Raw genomic sequence first — 17,516 nt, forward strand, 5'->3', positions numbered from 1 at the left:
ATTTCTCTAATGATCAGTGATATTGAGCTTTTTTTCATAGGCTTGTTGGCTGCATGTATGTCTTCTTTTGAGAAGCAGCTGTTCATGTCCTTCGCCTACTTTTTTTTTTTTTTTTTTTTCGTGACAGGGTTTCACTCTTGTTGCCCAGGCTGGAGTGCAATGGCACAATCTTGGCTCATAGCAGCCTCCACCTCCCAGGTTCAAGCGACTCTCCTGCCTCAGCCTTCCGTGGCACGATTACAGGTGCCAGCCACCACTCCTGGCTAATTTTTTGTATTTTTAGCAGAGATGGGGTTTCACCATGTTGGCTAGGCTGGTCTCGAATTCCTGACCTCAGGTGATCCACCTGCCTTGGCCTCCCACATTTTAATGGGGTTGTTTTTCTCTTGTAAATTTGTTTAAATTCTTTATAGATGCTGGATATTAGACCTTTCTCAGATGCATAGTTTGCAAATATTTTCTCCCATTCTGTAGACTGTCTGTTTAGTCTGTTGATAGTTTCTTTAGCTGTGCAATAGCTCTTGTTTAATTAGATCCCATTTGTCAATTTTTGCTTTTGTTGTGATTGCTTTTGGCGTCTTTGACATGAAATCTTAGCCTGTTCCTAGGTCCAGAATGGTATTACCTAGTTTGTCTTCCAGGGTTTTTATAGTTTTGGGTTTTACATTTGTCTTTAATCCATCTTGAGTTGAAATTTTTGAATATGGTATAAGGAAGGGGTCCAGCTTCAGTCTTTTGCATATGGCTAGTCAGTTATCCCAGCACCATTTATTGAATGAGTCTTTTCCCCATTGCTTGTTTTTGTCAGCCTTGTCAAAGATCAGATGGTCGTAGATGTGACGCCTTACTTCTGGGCTCTCTATTTTGTTCCACTGGTCTATGTGCCTGTTTTTGTACCCATACCATGCTGTTTTGGTCACTGTAGCCTTGTAGTACAGTTGGAAGTTGGATAATGTGATTCTTCCAGCTTTGTTCTTTTTGCTTAGGATTGCCTTGGCTATGTGGGCTCTTTTTTGGTTCCACATGAATTTTAAAATAATTTTTTCTAGTTCTGTGAAGAATGTTGGTAGTTAGATAGGAATAGCATTGAATCTGTAAACTGTTTTGGGCAGTATAGCCATTTTAATGATATTGATTCTTCCTATCCATGAGCATGGGATGTTTTTCCATTTGTTTGTGGCTTCTCTGATTTCTTTGAACAGTGTTTTATAATTCTCACTGTAGAGCTCTTTCACTTCCCTGTTTAGCTGTATTCCTAGGTATTTTATTTTTTTGGTGGCAGTTGTGAATGGGATTGCCTTTCTGATTTGGCTTTCAGCTTGGCTGTTGTTGCTGTATAGGAATGCTAGTGATTTTTGTACATTGACTTGTATCCTGCAACTTTGCAGAAGTTGTTTATCAGCTGAAGGAGCTTTGGAGCTGAGACTATGGGGTTTTCTAGATACAGAATCATGTCGTCTAAAAACAGATAGTTTGACTTCCTATCTTCCTACTTGGATGCACTTTATTTCTTTCTCTTGCCTGATTGCCCTCACTAGGACTTCCAATACTTTGTTGAATAGAAGTGGCGAGAGAGGGCATCCTTGTCTTGTGCCGGTTTTCAAGGGGAATGTTTCCAGCTTTTGCCCATTCAGTATGATGTTGGTTGTGGGTTTGTCATAGAAGGCTTTTTTTTTTTTTTTGAGACGGAGTCTTGCTCTGTCCCCCAGGCTGGAGTGCAGTGGCTCGATCTTGGGTCACTGCAAGCTTCGCCTACCAGGTTCATGCCATTCTCCTGTCTTGGCCTCCCCAGTAGCTGGGACTACAGCCACCCACCACCCTACCTGGCTAATTTTTTGTATTTTTAGTAGAGACAGGGTTTCACCATGTTAGCCAGGATGGGCTTTATCTCCTGACCTCGTGATCCACTCGCCTCAGCCTCCCAGAGTGTTGGGAATAGATGGCTCTTATTATTTTGAGGTATGTTCCTTCAATACCAAGTTTGTCGAGAGTTTTTTTTTTTCTTTTTATGGAGTCTCATCCTGTTGCCCAGGCTGGAGTGCAGTGGCGCAGTCTTGGCTGACTACAACCTCTGCCTCCGGGGTTCAGGTGATTTTCCTGCCTCAGCCTCCTGAGTAGCTGGGACCACAGGCGCCTGCCACCGCACCTGCCACCACACCCGGCTAATTTTTGTATTTTTTTAGTAGAGACGCAGTTTTACTACATTGGCCTTGAACTCCTGACCTTGTGATCTGCCCACCTCAGCCTCCCAAAGTGCTGGGATTATAGGCATGAGCCACATTGCCCGCCTTATTGAGAATTTTTAACATTATTTTTATATGTGGTTAAGTTAGGTGGAAACACAAACTTTCAAAAGGCAACATTTTATCTATTTTGTGGAGCATTACACTTATGGCTAAAATTGTAATTTTTGAACATATTTACAAATGATACGGTTCTTATGAGCATTTACTACAAAAAAAAGGTCAATGGAAAAGGACTGCTGCTTCACAGAAACAAAAAATAAGCTGTAGTGACAAGATTCTACTACATTTGTGTAAACATGAAAAGTACTTCCTTTTTGAATTGACTGATTCTGGAATGCATGATCATATAGCTCCATTTCCTCACCAAATGAAAAAGTTGCTTGCCTTTATCAGAGACAAGAGGCAATTCTAGAGTGAGAAAAAAAAATTAGCTTGAAAAACAGGGTATGCAAGAATCCCATCTGCAGAATGATCAAATCCAATTTGTGGATATAGCTATACTGCCAAACAGCTTAAACACTAATTTAACAGCTAGGGCTAAAAAAATTTTCACCAGTGTTTTCGTTTTGCAAAGTTGTGTTCTTGCCACATTTCCTTTGATATTTTCTATTATTATAGCAACAATAAAACCTAGAGTTTCTATTATGATGAGACAAATAATAATAAATATCACTATAATCAAGGACTCTTTTCAATACAATACAGGGCCAAGAAAGTGGCTAGAGCTGATAGTGTGGCCAAGTGAATGCAGAGCCAGAAAGTTTTATAGGAGGATTGTTTATGAACTTCAAAAGTCTAAATTTTCTATAGCATCAATTAAATTTATTCTCTGGTTTAAATTTTCCAACTATAAATATTGGCATATCAACTAGAAGAGATGCCTATAGAATTTATTGAACATCTACTATTTGTAAATCACTGTGTTAAATGTTGTGAAAACCCCGAAGATGAACAAAACGTAGTATTTACTTCAAGATTACAATACCTAATACAATAACTAATGAGAAGGATAGATATGTAACTAACTAACTACTGTCTCAATATCCAGAGGTAACGACTATTAACAACTTCTTGATTATTGTTTCAGAAATAGTTACTGTAGGCAGGGCATGGTGGCTCATGCCAGTAATCCAAGCATTTTGGGAGGCTGAGGCAGGCAGATTGCTTGAGTTCAGGAGTTTGAGACAAGCCTAGGCAACGTGGCAAAACCTCGTCTCTATAAAAATGCAAAAATTAGCTAGGTACTGTGGCATGTGTCTGTAGTCCCAGCTATTTACGAGAACAAGGTGGGATGGCTTGAGCCCAAAAGGCGGAGTTTGCAGTAAGCTGAAATCATGCCACTGCTCTCCAGTCTGCACTACAGAGCCAGACCCTGTCTCAAAACAAACAAAAAAGAGAGTTACTGTATTTATACATATATGTGCTTGTAAAAATATATTATATATATAAAATATACATACATATGTATAGTCAAGCACATATTTATACACATGTACACTTTTTTTGTTTTGTTTTGAGACGGAGTCTTGCTCTATCACCCAGGCTGGTGTGTAATGGCACAATCTCGGCTCACTGCAATCTCCACCTCCCTGGTTCAAGTGATTCTCCTCACTCAGCCTCCCGAGTAGCTGGGACTACAGGTGCATGCCACCATGCCTGGCTAATTTTTGCATTTTTAGTAGAGATGGGGTTTCACCATGTTGGCCAGGCTGGTCTCGAACTCCTGACTTCAAATAATAGCCCACCTCGGCCTCCCAAAGTGCTGGGATTACAGGCATGAGCCACTGCACCCAGGATTCTACAGTTTTTTTACCCAAAAGAAATGTTATGGCTGGGCACAGTGGCTCACACCTGCAATCCCAGCACTTTGGGAGGTCGAGGTGGGTGGATCACAAGGTCAGGAGTTCGAGACCAGCCTGACCAACATGGTAAGACTCCATCTCTACTAAGCTACTCAGGAGGCTAAGGCAGGAGAATCTTGAACCCAGGAGGCTGGGATTGCAGTGAGCCAAGATGGTACCACTCCAGCCTGGGCGACAGAGCAAGACTCTGTCTCAAAAAAAAAGAAAAGAAATGTTATAACATTCTGCTTTTCTATCCAATATATCTTAGAAAGCTTTGCATATCACCCATGAAGAGTTATGTCATTAAAAAAAAAGAGGCTTGGCGCAGTGGCTCAAGCCTGTAATCCCAGCACTTTGGGAGGCTGAGACGGGAGGATCATGAGGTCAGGAGATCGAGACCACCCTGGCTAACAGAGTGAAACCTTGTCTCTACTAAAAAATACAAAAAACTAGCCGGGCGAGGTGGCAGGCGCCTGTAGTCCCAGCTACTCGGGAGGCTGAGGCAGGAGAATGGCGTAAACCCAGGAGGCGGAGCTTGCAGTGAGCTGAGATCCGGCCACTGCACTCCAGCCTGGGCGACAGAGCGAGACTCCGTCTATAAAAAAAAAAAAAAAAAGAATACGTAGTATTGTACTGTAGTTTAGGTAATCAGCCCTCTATTAATAGATACTTAGCTTGTTCCTAGTTTTTTTTGCTATTACTTCAGTGAACATCCTTGCTTAAGTATCTTTGTGTACTTGCCAGGAATATCTATACAGTAAGCTTTTAGAAGTAGAATTGGCAAATAAGAGTATTTTCAAGTCCTTTGCAGTATTCCTTCTGTTAGGCATGGCCAGGAGGTGGTATAGGTATGTTCTGTGACACTCACTGTAGTTTTGTAACCATTTCTTTGCCTTCTTCCTTCAAAATTTCCACTATTTTAGAAGCTCATAATGTAGTTGCACCGCTTTTTCCTGACTTCCTTTCCTGGTCACTTTTATTCCCTGAAGACTTTAGCTCTGGCTTACTTGTCCTTCTTTTTCTCCTTCTCTTTTCAAGATTTTCAGTGACTTTAACATCACTGTGGATTACTCATTTAACATCCTGGTCTCCTTAGCAATCCTGATCTTTTCTTCTACCCACTACAACCACCCACATCCATGCTTACAATCTAAACTTCTTCATTACTTCTTCTGAACCCCCTATGAAATCTTGAATTCAAAATATCTTTATCCAATAACTACCTCTCAGCTTCCAATTTACCTATACTAATACTCTTCTGTAATAATTCTTTGGCCTCATCAAATCTCCAATTCATTCACCAATACCTTTCTCATGATCCAATACACTCTCCTGTTTCCATTTCCCCAAATCCTAGTTGGACCCAATTAGTTGTCTTTTCCATGTTTAATCTGAAGCGGTTCAAAATTTCCAGAGGAAAGACACACAATTAAGCTTACTGGCTATATTTTAAATCAATGACCACAAAACTCTCTAGGCATTCAACCTTGCCTAGAACTCCTACTTATATTTCCCTACTAAACTTGATTCCTAGCCTACAGGATGACTGTTCCACAATGTTTTTTCTTTATACCCCTTATGTTAGCTGGTAACCTGGCATATTTTACTGAGAAAAATCAGACATGATGACCCCAGGTTCTCACCATCAAAACTACAAACCTATTGTATCTATACATATTGCTTTCTCTCCTGTTAAAATGAAAGTACCTCTGCACCTATCACAGGCAATCCCTCTATTTGTTCTCTGGATTCCTTAAGGACTTCACTTCTGTAGCACTTTCTTTCTCTTTTGCATTACCTATTTGCTCTTCTTTACTGGATAATTCTCATTGGGTTACACATATGCTCCAGAACCTCTTTCTCTTGAGCCCACAATTTCTTCTAGATACCACTCCATTTCTCTTCCTCCTTTATGCAATTTTTTTTTTTTGGAGACGGAATGTCACTCTGTCACCAGGCTGGAGTGCAGTGGCGCAATCTCGGCTCACTGCAACCTCCACCTCCCAGTTCAAGCGATTCTCCTGCCTCAGCCTCCCGAGTAGCTGGGATTACAGGCTCACACCACCACACCCAGCTAATTCTTGTATTTTTAATAGAGACAGGGTTTCACCATGTTGGCCAGGATGGTCTCGATCTTCTGACCTTGTGATCCGGCCACTTCGGCCTCCCAAAGTGCTGGGATTACAGGCGTGAGCCACCGCGCCTGGCCACAAAATTTCTTAAGTGTCTCCAATTTATCTTCTATCTTGTTAACTCCTCTAATTTGGCTTCCAACCTCACTGAAACCAGGGGAGAATATCATCAAAGACCTTCATGTTGCCATATCAGATGGATTCTTTACTTTCTTCACCTTCTTTACCTCTCAGAGTTTGGATGCAGTTTATTACTCACTTGCTCTTGATGGCACCACGCTTTGCTGGTTTTTCTCCTACCTTTCTGCTTCCTCCTCAGTCTCCATTGCTGGCTCCTTATTCTCTACTCAGTGCTTAGTTCCGGGCTCTCTTATTTTCTCTTTTCTATGCTTTTTCTCTAAGTGATCTTATCTAGTTCCATGGTTTTAATATTACTAATATTTTTGTTGACTCTCAATATGTGACATTTCTACTTGTTATCTAATAGGCATCGCCAACTGAACAACAAAACTCTGTTTCTCCTCAAAGCCTGAGAGTTATTCTTGACTTCTCCATTACCTTTGTTCCATAAATCTGTGTCATTAAATATGTCTATTGATTCTGGCTTCTCTCTTGGCCTCCTACCCAAACCACTTCCATTTCTCACCTGGACTACTGCAGTTATCTCCTTAGTAGTCTCTCTGCTTCTATTTTTGCCTTCAATAATCCATTCTCACCACAAATGATCTTTTAAAACACAATTAAGTTCATGTTACTCATATGCTTAACTCTTCAATGGCTTCCCATAACATTAAAAAAAAAAACCTCTTTACTAGGGTCGTCGAGAACCGATGTGATCCAACCCTGCCTCTCTTTCAACCTCTTATTTCCTCCTTATTCACTATGCTCCAGCCAAGCAGGGCTCCCTTATGTTTCATTAACTTGCCAAATTCTCTCTTTCTTCAAGACCTTTGCTCTTGTGTTTCTCTCTGCTTTGGATGCTTTTTCTCCTAATCATCGTGTGATTGCTTTTTTTTTTTTTTTTTTTTTTTTGAGATGGGGTCTCACTCTGTCGCCCAGGCTGGAGGGCAATGGTGCAATCTCAGCTCACTGCAACCTCCACCTCCCAGGTTCAAGTGATTCTCCTACCTCAGCCTCATGAGCAGCTGGGATTACAGGCGCCTGCCACCCACGCCAGGCTAATTTTTGTGTTTTTAGTAAAGACGGGGTTTTGCCACGTTGGCTAGCCTGGTCTCAAACTACTGACCTCAGGTGATCCTCCCGCCTTGGCCTCCCAAAGTGTTGAGATTATAGGCGTGAGCCACCATGCCTGGTCTGGTTCTTTCTTATGACTCAAAGCTCATCTTAAATATCACCTCTCAGATAGGTTCTCTCTCCATCTAAAGTAGTCCTCCACACCCCTACAATTACTTTGAAGCTCATTACCCTATTTATTTCCTGGATAGCACTTAGTAAAATTATATTCTTCATTAGTTTACTTGTTTACTCATTGTCTCTATGTAAGTTCTTTGAGGGCGGGTACCTTGTCTTTCCTGTCACTTCTATATCGCCAGCATCTACAACAGCTCTTGACATACTGAAAGCATTCAATCAACATCTGTTGTATAAAAGGACAAAGCAACTGAATTATTAACTATATGCATACTTAGGTTATAGTGACAAATGGTAACAGATGTTGACAACTGATAAATGTGCATTTTGTTCAAGGAATATAATTTTGAGCTTTGTGTGGGAATGAATTATGTAAATTAGAAAGGTTTTCTGCTGTGTACTGATCACGCACAGTACATTCTTCTGGTGGCCTATGGTTTCCCTTTGGCAATAAATAGCTAATTTCTTGTTCAGTAATTCTTATATAAATTCATAAGCAAATTAATGTTTTTATTTATCACATTAATGCGAAAGTTCAAGAATAGTTATGTTTTTTAAAAAGCCTCTCAGATAGGTGCATAACTTTGGGCTGGCGTTCATTCTTCCCACTTAGCTGACATTTCTGGATCTTGATCCCAAGGTCCTTAAACATTTTATCTGAATGAGTGTCTCTGAATTTAACACCAAATGTTCTGCCTCTCAACCTTGGACTTTTAAAAGATGATTTTTTTTCCTGTTCTGTACCAAATTACAGAAAAAATTTTTTTAAAGGACAACGTGAAAAAATACACTTTATCACATAAAAGAGTCATTTACGTATCTCAAAACATTTTTCCCATTCAGAATCTCATTATGTTTATAAAACACTATACTTCCAAGGCTCTTAGATGTTTATTAACTGAAATAATAGAACAATTATATCAACAGTAAAATTTTCACATTTATCTATCCAATAGGATTCAAGTATATATGTTAGCCCCTTTAGATAACATGTGGTCCAACTAAGAAATATAACAATATAATTTTTAACTAGGTAGAATTTATGTATACAATATTTAAAATTTCGGGTTGGCCTAAATAAGTTGTTCTGGATAAGTTTTGTTTTTATTAAAAATTAACCACTGGATTAAGATGACAATTATTGCTTCCTTTAGTTAATACTCAGAAAGAAAGCCATCCTTTGCTCCTGTGTAACAAATGTACTTTATTAATTAGGTCTCTCAGTTTGTGTGCTGGCAACATTTGGCAAAGTCCAGTCCTCAGTAAAAATAGTAACAACCTGCTCTGGAGGGCAATCAGGCAGCAAGTCTATTTTTGGCCTTAATGTTTGAAACACCAAATGCCAGATGCCATCGAACAGAACCTTAATTGGCATAAGTAAACTGGTTTGATACTGAAGTACAGAAGGATTTGAGGCACTCCAAAACACTTGTTTCTTTAGTACAAAAGAAATAAATGTTTCAGACTTAGCAGAGGAATTCATATCTAATACTGACATATGTAAAACCAAAAGAATCTTAACAGAAGAAAGGAGAAGAATGCTATAACCTCAGCTTTAGTGCTTAACATTACTCTAAATTTTCTATTTGTTCAGTGTTTCTGGCTTTTATTATTAATATCTCTGTTAGCTTACCTGTCTCTGAGTGTGCTGGGGCCTAGATAAGGATATAGGTTTTCCTTAAGCCTTCCTTTGATGAGATGATCCAGCGTTTCATGTAGGAAAGGTTGATGCTGTGTATATACATTTTCTACTCCCTAAAACAGGGGAAAATGGTTCTTATGTCATTTTTGGGAAACTAGCAATACAAGAATTAGTAATATTCATATCAGAAAAGGATATACACTCAATAGAGATTTCATGGGATAGATTTAAATAGGAACTGTGGTAAATTTCACAATTATTTTAATCAGTCAGAAATGTTCTAATCTCATAAAAATTACTCTGTAATTTAGGGCTAGTTATTGTAAAGGAATTTTTAAAAATGGGATTGCTTAAATCCTTTATCATGTCTTCACTGCCTCTTACCCTTCTGTGAAAATGTTAAATGATAGGTAGAGCAAATAAAAGGAAAGGATCATGTACAAAAAAGACTGGAAATACCCAGGAAAACAGAAAAACTTCAGGAAACATAAGAAAAGCTAGCAGATTAGAATTAATTTTTGAGTATTTTAAGAAAACAGTTAAGTATTTTTAAAAGATCAAATGTTTGCTTCATCTTTAATTTCCTTAAGAAACTACCTAACAAATCTTTAATTATAAACAAATGGAGTAAAATATCTGTGACTATCAGAACCATTTGTCTTTTTCTTCTTGAATATTTCCCGGAAATATCTCCAGTTATTTCCCGCCCAGTTATTTGGTCCAATGCTGATACAGTTCTAATACAGAAAGCACTAAAAGAAAAAGCTTTCAAGAGGATGTCAGTTTTAATTTCATTTAATTGACATAGTACTAAATTAGCAGCAATCTTCAAGATACTTTGAAGATCATATTCATTCACTCTCAGCCTCAGGGGCTTCGACTGTTCTCACTTAGGAGAGCATAGAGGAGATGTCTATACCTTCAGTCCTTTGAGGAACTGTTTGGTGATAGCCACAGCATCTTTGGGGCTGAAGAGGTCACTTCCTCTGACTCGTTTACCACCATATTCAACAACTGCAGACACGAGCTATTAAGAGAAGCAAATTTTGATTGCTTAGGGATCAGGAAGCCCATTTCATAAGAAAATAATTTTATTAAGCAAACAAAAATGAAAATACAGACTTATACATTTCTGTAAATAAAAATAATATGATTTATCATTTGTTAGAGCTAAGAATATAATAACAGAGTTGGTTCCTGTTTGGTGGGCTAATATGGAAACTGGTTACCTTTCGATACTTCTCAGAAACACCTTTATTCCTGAGGTCCATCATTAGTCCTGGCAGGCTATTGCTGCTGTGTCGCTCATAATGTAAAGCATAAAGCATCACCAGGCGGGCAGCATCAAACTCTGTCACTTTGGGGTTCTGCAGAAGCCTTTTTACATTCTGAAGAAAGATAGAACTTATATTTATCCCCCTTTCACTTGAGTGATCTGTTGTACAATGCCATAGATCTAATAATTATTGAATGGTAGTGATATATCACTACTATGACAATTATAAGTCATATACTTAGCAACTGTCTCAACTATAGAAAATTAAATGCCTTTTGTCCAAGGTAAGAATTAAATAAGGAAATATATTTCCATTGCAATTGCTTTGTGACAAAAATGAATATAATAATGGGTAGTTCCACTTTTCTTTTCTTTTCTTTTTTTTCTTTTCCACTAGCTGAAGTTGTAATTTCCTTGCTGAAAGAAGGAACTATTTCCACCACTTGAATCAATACAGCACAACAAAACTGACTAGTTGATTTGCAAACCCTACTGCTTTCTCTTAGTAATAATGATTGACCAGTGAAATGGAGACAAAGTTGGTAGAATTTTACACAGACTGGGCTTAATCTCTAAGAAGCATCAGAACATGTCTCAACATGGTTGACAGAGGTGAGTATGTAATAGCACGTAATCTCTAAATTTAGTACTTAATGATTTTAAGAGGCAGGTACCGACAGAAAAGGGGGCCAGGAGAAGCCATGTTTACATTTTTTAATCTTCATATTCAGGACCTTCCATATAGTACAGATTTATATTTATTATACAGCAGAACAAATAATTTAAGTCAACAAATACTTTTTGGCCGGGCGCGGTGGCTCACGCCTGTAATCCCAGCACTTTGGGAGGCCGAGGCGGGCGGATCACAAGGTCAGGAGATCGAGACCACGGTGAAACCCCGTCTCTACTAAAAATACAGAAAATTAGCCGGGCGCGGTTGTGGGCGCCTGTAGTCCCAGCTACTCGGGAGGCTGAGGCAGGAGAATGGCGTGAACCCGGGAGGCGGAGCTTGCAGTGAGCCGAGATCGCGCCACTGCACTCCAGCCTGGACGACAGAGCGAGACTCCGTCTCAAAAAACAAAAAAAAAACAAAAAAAAACAAAAAAAAAAACCACAAATACTTTTTGAGTCCCCATAAGGCAGTATGTCATGCACTGTTGCAGGCACACAGATAAGTTAAAGACAATTCCTGTCCCCAGTGAGTTCACAGTCAATGGGGTGAACGATGATCAAAGTAATATAATTTATTCTGCTACATACATGTTTCTTTAATGTACTTTAGTTCTGTGAGATGAATAAATATGGAAATGGTGTCAGTTTAACACAGAAGGCATATTGTTTCATATGTAATTTTTCCAGAATGGATACGCTTTCTTACGATTAAAGGGGAAGCCTTACCAATACCTTAAGAAAAAAAGATGATAATCCTACAGACGTGTGTTCTGCAAGAAGTACTTGGTTTTGTAGCTTCAAGAACTGTTGCACTTTCCACTGTGTTATGCTAAACAGGGAAAGGGCAAGTGCAAATACAAAGGATGCAAATATATTGCACTGTGTTAAAAAGCAAAACAAAACAAAATAACAATCAAACACTGATTGATGAAGAAAGCTATCTTCATATGGTATTTTTAATTTTGACAAAGTAGTCTTTATGAGAAGTGAGTATTTTCAAGACCTTATAATTTGAAGAAAACATGAGACCCAGGAATAAGGCTGCAGAGGATGGACTGGCTCTATTTCTAGGTGCAAATGCCAGTGGAGATTTAACCATGCTAGTATTTTTATTATAATTGTTACTATTTTTATTAGGGCTCTGATTAAAAAATTATATGAATTTTTTATTTCTTTTTATAGTCATGTAGATTTTAAGTGGTCTGCTTATAACCCTATATTCTCATAACCCTTTTTTTAGTGCATGTTTTTATAGAATGTGAGGTTTTTTAGGAACAAATATGTGGTGTTATAACAGAAACATATGTATGTAAAAAAACAAAAGAAAATAAAAAGCAAAAGCTGAAAATCAGTGCAAAAGAGGAAGGGGAGAGAAAGGGGAAGAGAAAATATACTGGGTTGTTGAGAAATTAGGAAAGACTTCATAAAGGAGGTGACAATTGCCAAAGGTCCTGAAGAATCAGTAAGTATTGGAACCAGTGTGAGAGACTAAAAACAGTGGCACTATCAAAATAAATATGGAAATCAGAGGAAGAAATGGCTTGGGTTGAAAGGCTGGCAAGAGCCTTAAAGGGCACTGAATTCTGAGGACATAATTATCAACTATATGATTACAACTTACAAAATGTTTTCACATACATTATCTCTTTTGTACCTGACAACAACCATGTCCAATGTCTAAGAGCTCTTCTGTTCACACTGACTAGGGACTATGATGATAGTGGGGAACCTCCCATGTAGCTTTCAAGTACAGAGTTCTATGAGAGAGATTTTTATGTTGATTTTTTTGGTTACTATTTCACTACCATCATCCTTAAGGGATCAAAAAGGGAGAAACTTCTGTAGATTTTGATCCCAAATTTGTAAGATTTTTCTTATTTTTTTCCCTTCATGGTATCTTCCCCCCTAGAGCAGCCATGGAATACAGCCCATTTAGGGTACCTGCTCAAATGTTCCACTATTTTCTACTATAATATGAAGAAATTTCAGATACAAATTATGTATGTATCTCAATCAACAGCGTAAGTTTAAAACATTAAGAAATCTCGTTGGCGACCGGGCGTGGTGGCTCACGCCTGTAATCCCAACAGTTTGGGAGGCCGAGGTGGGTGGATCACTTGAGGTCAGGAGTTCGAGACCAGCCTGGACAACATGGTGAAACTCTGTCTCTACTAAAAATACAAAAAATTAGCAGGGTGTGGTGGCGGGCACCTGTAGTCTCAGCTACTCAAGAGGCTGAGGCAGGAGAATAGATTGAACCTGGGAGGCGGAGGTTGCAGTGAGCCAAGATTACGTGCCACTGTACTCCAGCCTGGGCGACAGAGTGAAACCGTCTCAAAAAAATAAATAAATAAAACATTTAAAAAAATTTTTAAAAAGAAAAGAAATCCCACTGGGGATTTCTGTTGTTACTTTTCTTATAGGCACAATGTCTCATTTCCTGCCCTTGCAGTCACTCTCCTACCACCTTTTCTGGCTGATCTGTCTCTGTACTTTTAAGCAAATCTGAGAAACCCAAGTAACTATAAATTCACAAAACTGGTATGATGACAGTCAAAGACTATTTGCAGTAATCAGTCTCTGTCCTTTTCTAGTTACCTTCACGTAGATCTTGACTCTTGGCTGTTTCTTATTAGAGATAAGTGTTGGTGATAACGTGGAGAAATAAGAACCCTTACACACAACTGGTGAATGTAAATTAGTACAGCCATTATGGAAAACAGTATGAAGGTTCCTTAAAAAATTAAAAATAGAACTACTATATGATTTAGCAATCCAACTACTTGGAATATATCCAAAGGACATGAAATCAGTATGTTGAAGAGATATCTGCATTCCTATGTTTACTGCAGCACTATTCAAAATAGCCAAGATATGAAATCAACCTAAATGTCCATCAACAGATGAATGGATCAAGAAAATGCAGTATTTAGGTCAGGCATGGTGGCTCAGGTCTGTAATCCCAGCACTTTGGGAGGCCGACGCAGGCGGACTGCTTGAGCTCAGGAGCTGGGGACCAGCCTGGGCAACATGGTGAAATTCTGTCTCTACAAAAATACAAAAATTAGCTGGGCATGGTGGTGCATGCCTGTAGTCACAGCTACTGGGGAGGATGAGGTGGGAGAGTAGCTTCAGCCTGGGAGGCAGAAATTGCAGTAAGCCAAGATTGCACCACTGCACTCTAGCTTGGGTGATAGAGCCAGACCCTGTCTCAACAAAAAGAAAAAAAAGAGAAGAAGGAAAAGAAAACGCAGCATACATATATACATATATAATGAAATATTTACTACTCAGCCATGAAATAGAATGAAAATCTGTCATTTGTGGCAAAACAGATTAACCTGGAGGACTTATAGTCAGTGAAATAAGCCTGACACAGAAGGACAAATAGTGCATGATCTTACTCACATGAGAGTAAAAAGTTGTTCTCATAGAACTCATAGAAGTAGAAAGCATAATAGCAGTTACCAGAGGATGGGATGGTGAAGGATGGGGGTAGTTAGAAATTGGTTAATAGGTACAAAGCTACAGTTAGAGAGCAGGAATATGTTCTGGTGTTCTACTGCATAGTAGGATGAATAGAGTTAAAAGTAATGTATTACATATGTCAAAATAGCTAGAAGAGAGGTTTTTAAATGTTCTTATCGCAAAGAAACGACCAATGTTTAAGGTGATGGATATGCTAATTACCCTGATTTGATCATTACACAATGTATACATGTATTGAAACATCACATTGTATTCCATAAATCTGTACAATCATTATGCATCAATCATAAACAAAATCCACTTCTATTCCTTGAGACTTGGTACTGGTATTCAGATTGCTTGGCTTAACTCTTAGTTCTCCATTGAGGACTTGGCCCAGATCTGACCAGACCTACTTTGAGTAACTATTTTGCCTACTTTTGAGCCCTTAGGACCCAACTTATGGCTCAGGTCCATGTTCTAGCTAGAGGTATCTATTCTCTCATGAAAATAAACCTGTATGTACAAGCTGAGTTCTTTCTTTTCTTTCAGCTGTATCAGTCCTTGGAGAAGCAGGACCTTTTTGTCTGCCTTGATCCCACTTTATCTTTTGGCTTCATTTTGAAGGATTTCCCTCATAGCTACTTATCAACTTGATTGATAGTGGCCTACGTTACACTGAGATTTCAGGGCACTAACCAGAGAAGAGGAGAAAAAAGAATCAGAGAGGCTTATAATTACAAAGCAGGTATATGCTATACGGTAGTATTTATCTGTTGGAAATATAACTGAATTACATAATTTTTTGGTTTCTCTTATTAAATTTTCCATCAGCCTTGTGACTATTAGAAAACGACACTGTCATATTATAACAATGACTGAGTAAAGAGCAAAACAGAAAACTGTCATCTACTTAAGAAGACAGGATTCAAAAACCTTGCGCTGAACTCTAACATTTGTGTGGGCCTAATCAAGGAATAGGAAAAGAAAAGGAAAAGAAAAGCAAAAATAGTGTCTTTGGAGATCAAGTTTCCTAAAGGAACTAACATTCATTTATAAGATATCAGTGAGAAAACCATTCTTCTTTTCTGATATTTAGAGATTCTTCCATTGTTTCTGGCTGAACGCTTTTCTACTTTTCTGTTTTCTTCTATCAAAACTATGATGAAGCAGCAGAGCAAGAAGAAATCATTATGACATACACATATTTTAAACTATTATACAGATTACAGATGGTCTTGGTAATTAAAGATAGTCTCCATTTTTTTTTGTTTTAGTTTAACCTAAAGAACAGGATCCCGTGCCGGGCGCGGTGGCTCACGCCTGTAATCCCAGCACTTTGGGAGGCCGAGGCGGTCGGATCACAAGGTCAGGAGATCGAGACCATCCTGGCTAACACGGTGAAACCCCCTCTCTATTAAAAATACAAAAAAATTAGCCGGGCGCGATGGCGGGCGCCTGTAGTCCCAGCTACTCAGGAGGCTGAGGCAGGAGAATGGCGGGATCCCGGGAGGCGGAGCTTGCAGTGAGCCGAGATCGCGCCATTGCACTCCAGCCTGGGGGACAGAGCGAGACTCCGTCTCAAAAAAAAAAAAAAAAAAAAAAAAAGAACAGGATCCCTTCTTTGTTATCTACTATAGTAATGTAGTAAAGTCAGAATATAACAAAATAAACCAACAGATTAGGACAGTAAGATGGAATTGGCAGAAGTCTTCTACATGCTGATCTGATAAAAATGAGCCTAACAGTCTGAGAGAACAGTGTTGTGTGAATATAAAAAGCTTATCTGGGAAAAATGATAGAAAGCAGACAAGACCCAATTCTACCGACTGGTAAATACATCTGAGTCAGTATTCCTTTTCTTAATGACTAGTCAACATAAAATTTAGCTTTGCAGTAGATCTTCCGCTGATCAACACTGTTTCTAAAATACTGGCTAAATGTTGTTTTAGAGTAAAAGGATCATTTTTACATTTAATTAATCAAAGTAAAACTGCCAGTCAGTTCAATGTGTCCCAACCACTTTTCTTATAATTTTAATGAGTGGCAAAAACAAAAACAAAACAAAAAAACACTTTTCGGAAATCAGAGAGATACGAGGCTATCAATGAACTAAAAAACAAGTCTTGGATGCCATTAAGAAAATTAAATGTATCATCAAATAATAACACTCGTAATGTTGGTAGTTAATGTTTCTTGAAAGCTGTAAGTACCAAGTACCATAAGCGTTTTACATGTATTAGCTCATTGCACTCTCACAACAATTTTGAGGTAAGACTGAGGCTTAGAGTGGTTAGGAATTATTTTCAAACCCAAGCCACCAAAGGTCCAAGTTCTTAGCCACTACTCTATACTGCTTCAAATAGAGCTCTTACTCCTCATTTTTCTAATAAATATTGATTGAGTCCTTATTAAGTATCATTAACAGGATGATTTGAGATCTTTACGCAAGGTCAGGAAAAGATATAAAATAGACTGGTTCCTCTCTCCATATGAAAAGCTGTGATATGACAACACAGACTGGGCATTGGGGGCAGGGTATGGGGAAGATGGTGAGGGTGGAATTGCTCACTTTCTAAAGATGCCTTTTCTTCATGGTATGGCAAATCTTCATTACTAATCAAATAAATCTCTTCTAAGGATATGTATATGTTTCAGTGGTAGTAAATTTCACTTTGGTTCTAGTGAAATTCTTTCTAAATGAAATTTTCATTAGCCTACAAAATAATGGTTAGAATGGCAGCAATTTTTAAGTTAACTTTTAGCAATATGTGAACTTTTTTTTCTTGTCATGATACTTACTATTCAATAAAGCAAATCCCATCTCTACTCACAAACCTCATTTCACTGCTTCATGACGTATTA

At 38.5% G+C, this 17,516-nt stretch overlaps 2 protein-coding genes and 1 long non-coding RNA gene across 7 annotated transcripts in view; 1 reads left to right on the top strand and 2 right to left on the bottom strand.

Annotated features, from left to right (window-relative positions):
• The window catches only part of PLEKHO1 (pleckstrin homology domain containing O1), a 154,518-nt gene that overhangs the window by 59,334 nt on the left and 77,668 nt on the right, over positions 1-17,516 (bottom strand). The window lies entirely within an intron of this gene.
• VPS45 (vacuolar protein sorting 45 homolog) overlaps positions 1-17,516 on the bottom strand; it is an 81,383-nt gene that overhangs the window by 44,200 nt on the left and 19,667 nt on the right. For 4 of the 5 annotated variants that reach the window (XM_077948649.1, XM_077948656.1, XM_001098282.5 and 1 more), the window contains 3 exons: positions 10,465-10,623; positions 10,155-10,262; positions 9,227-9,348 (listed from right to left, as the gene is read on the bottom strand). In XM_077948649.1, coding sequence (XP_077804775.1) covers positions 9,227-9,348; positions 10,155-10,262; positions 10,465-10,623 — 389 coding nt within the window. Of the gene's footprint in view, positions 1-2,424; positions 2,655-9,226; positions 9,349-10,154; positions 10,263-10,464; positions 10,624-17,516 lie in introns of all 5 variants that reach the window. The other variant, XR_013398705.1, reaches the window with a different exon arrangement.
• LOC144331543 (uncharacterized) lies at positions 99-16,622 on the top strand. The gene is made up of 2 exons (XR_013398810.1): positions 99-154; positions 16,219-16,622. It is a non-coding gene; the product is annotated as an uncharacterized LOC144331543 (long non-coding RNA).

The sequence above is a fragment of the Macaca mulatta genome, chromosome 1, assembly GCF_049350105.2.
Source record: "Macaca mulatta isolate MMU2019108-1 chromosome 1, T2T-MMU8v2.0, whole genome shotgun sequence".
In the NCBI taxonomy this organism is placed as follows: domain Eukaryota; kingdom Metazoa; phylum Chordata; class Mammalia; order Primates; family Cercopithecidae; genus Macaca; species Macaca mulatta.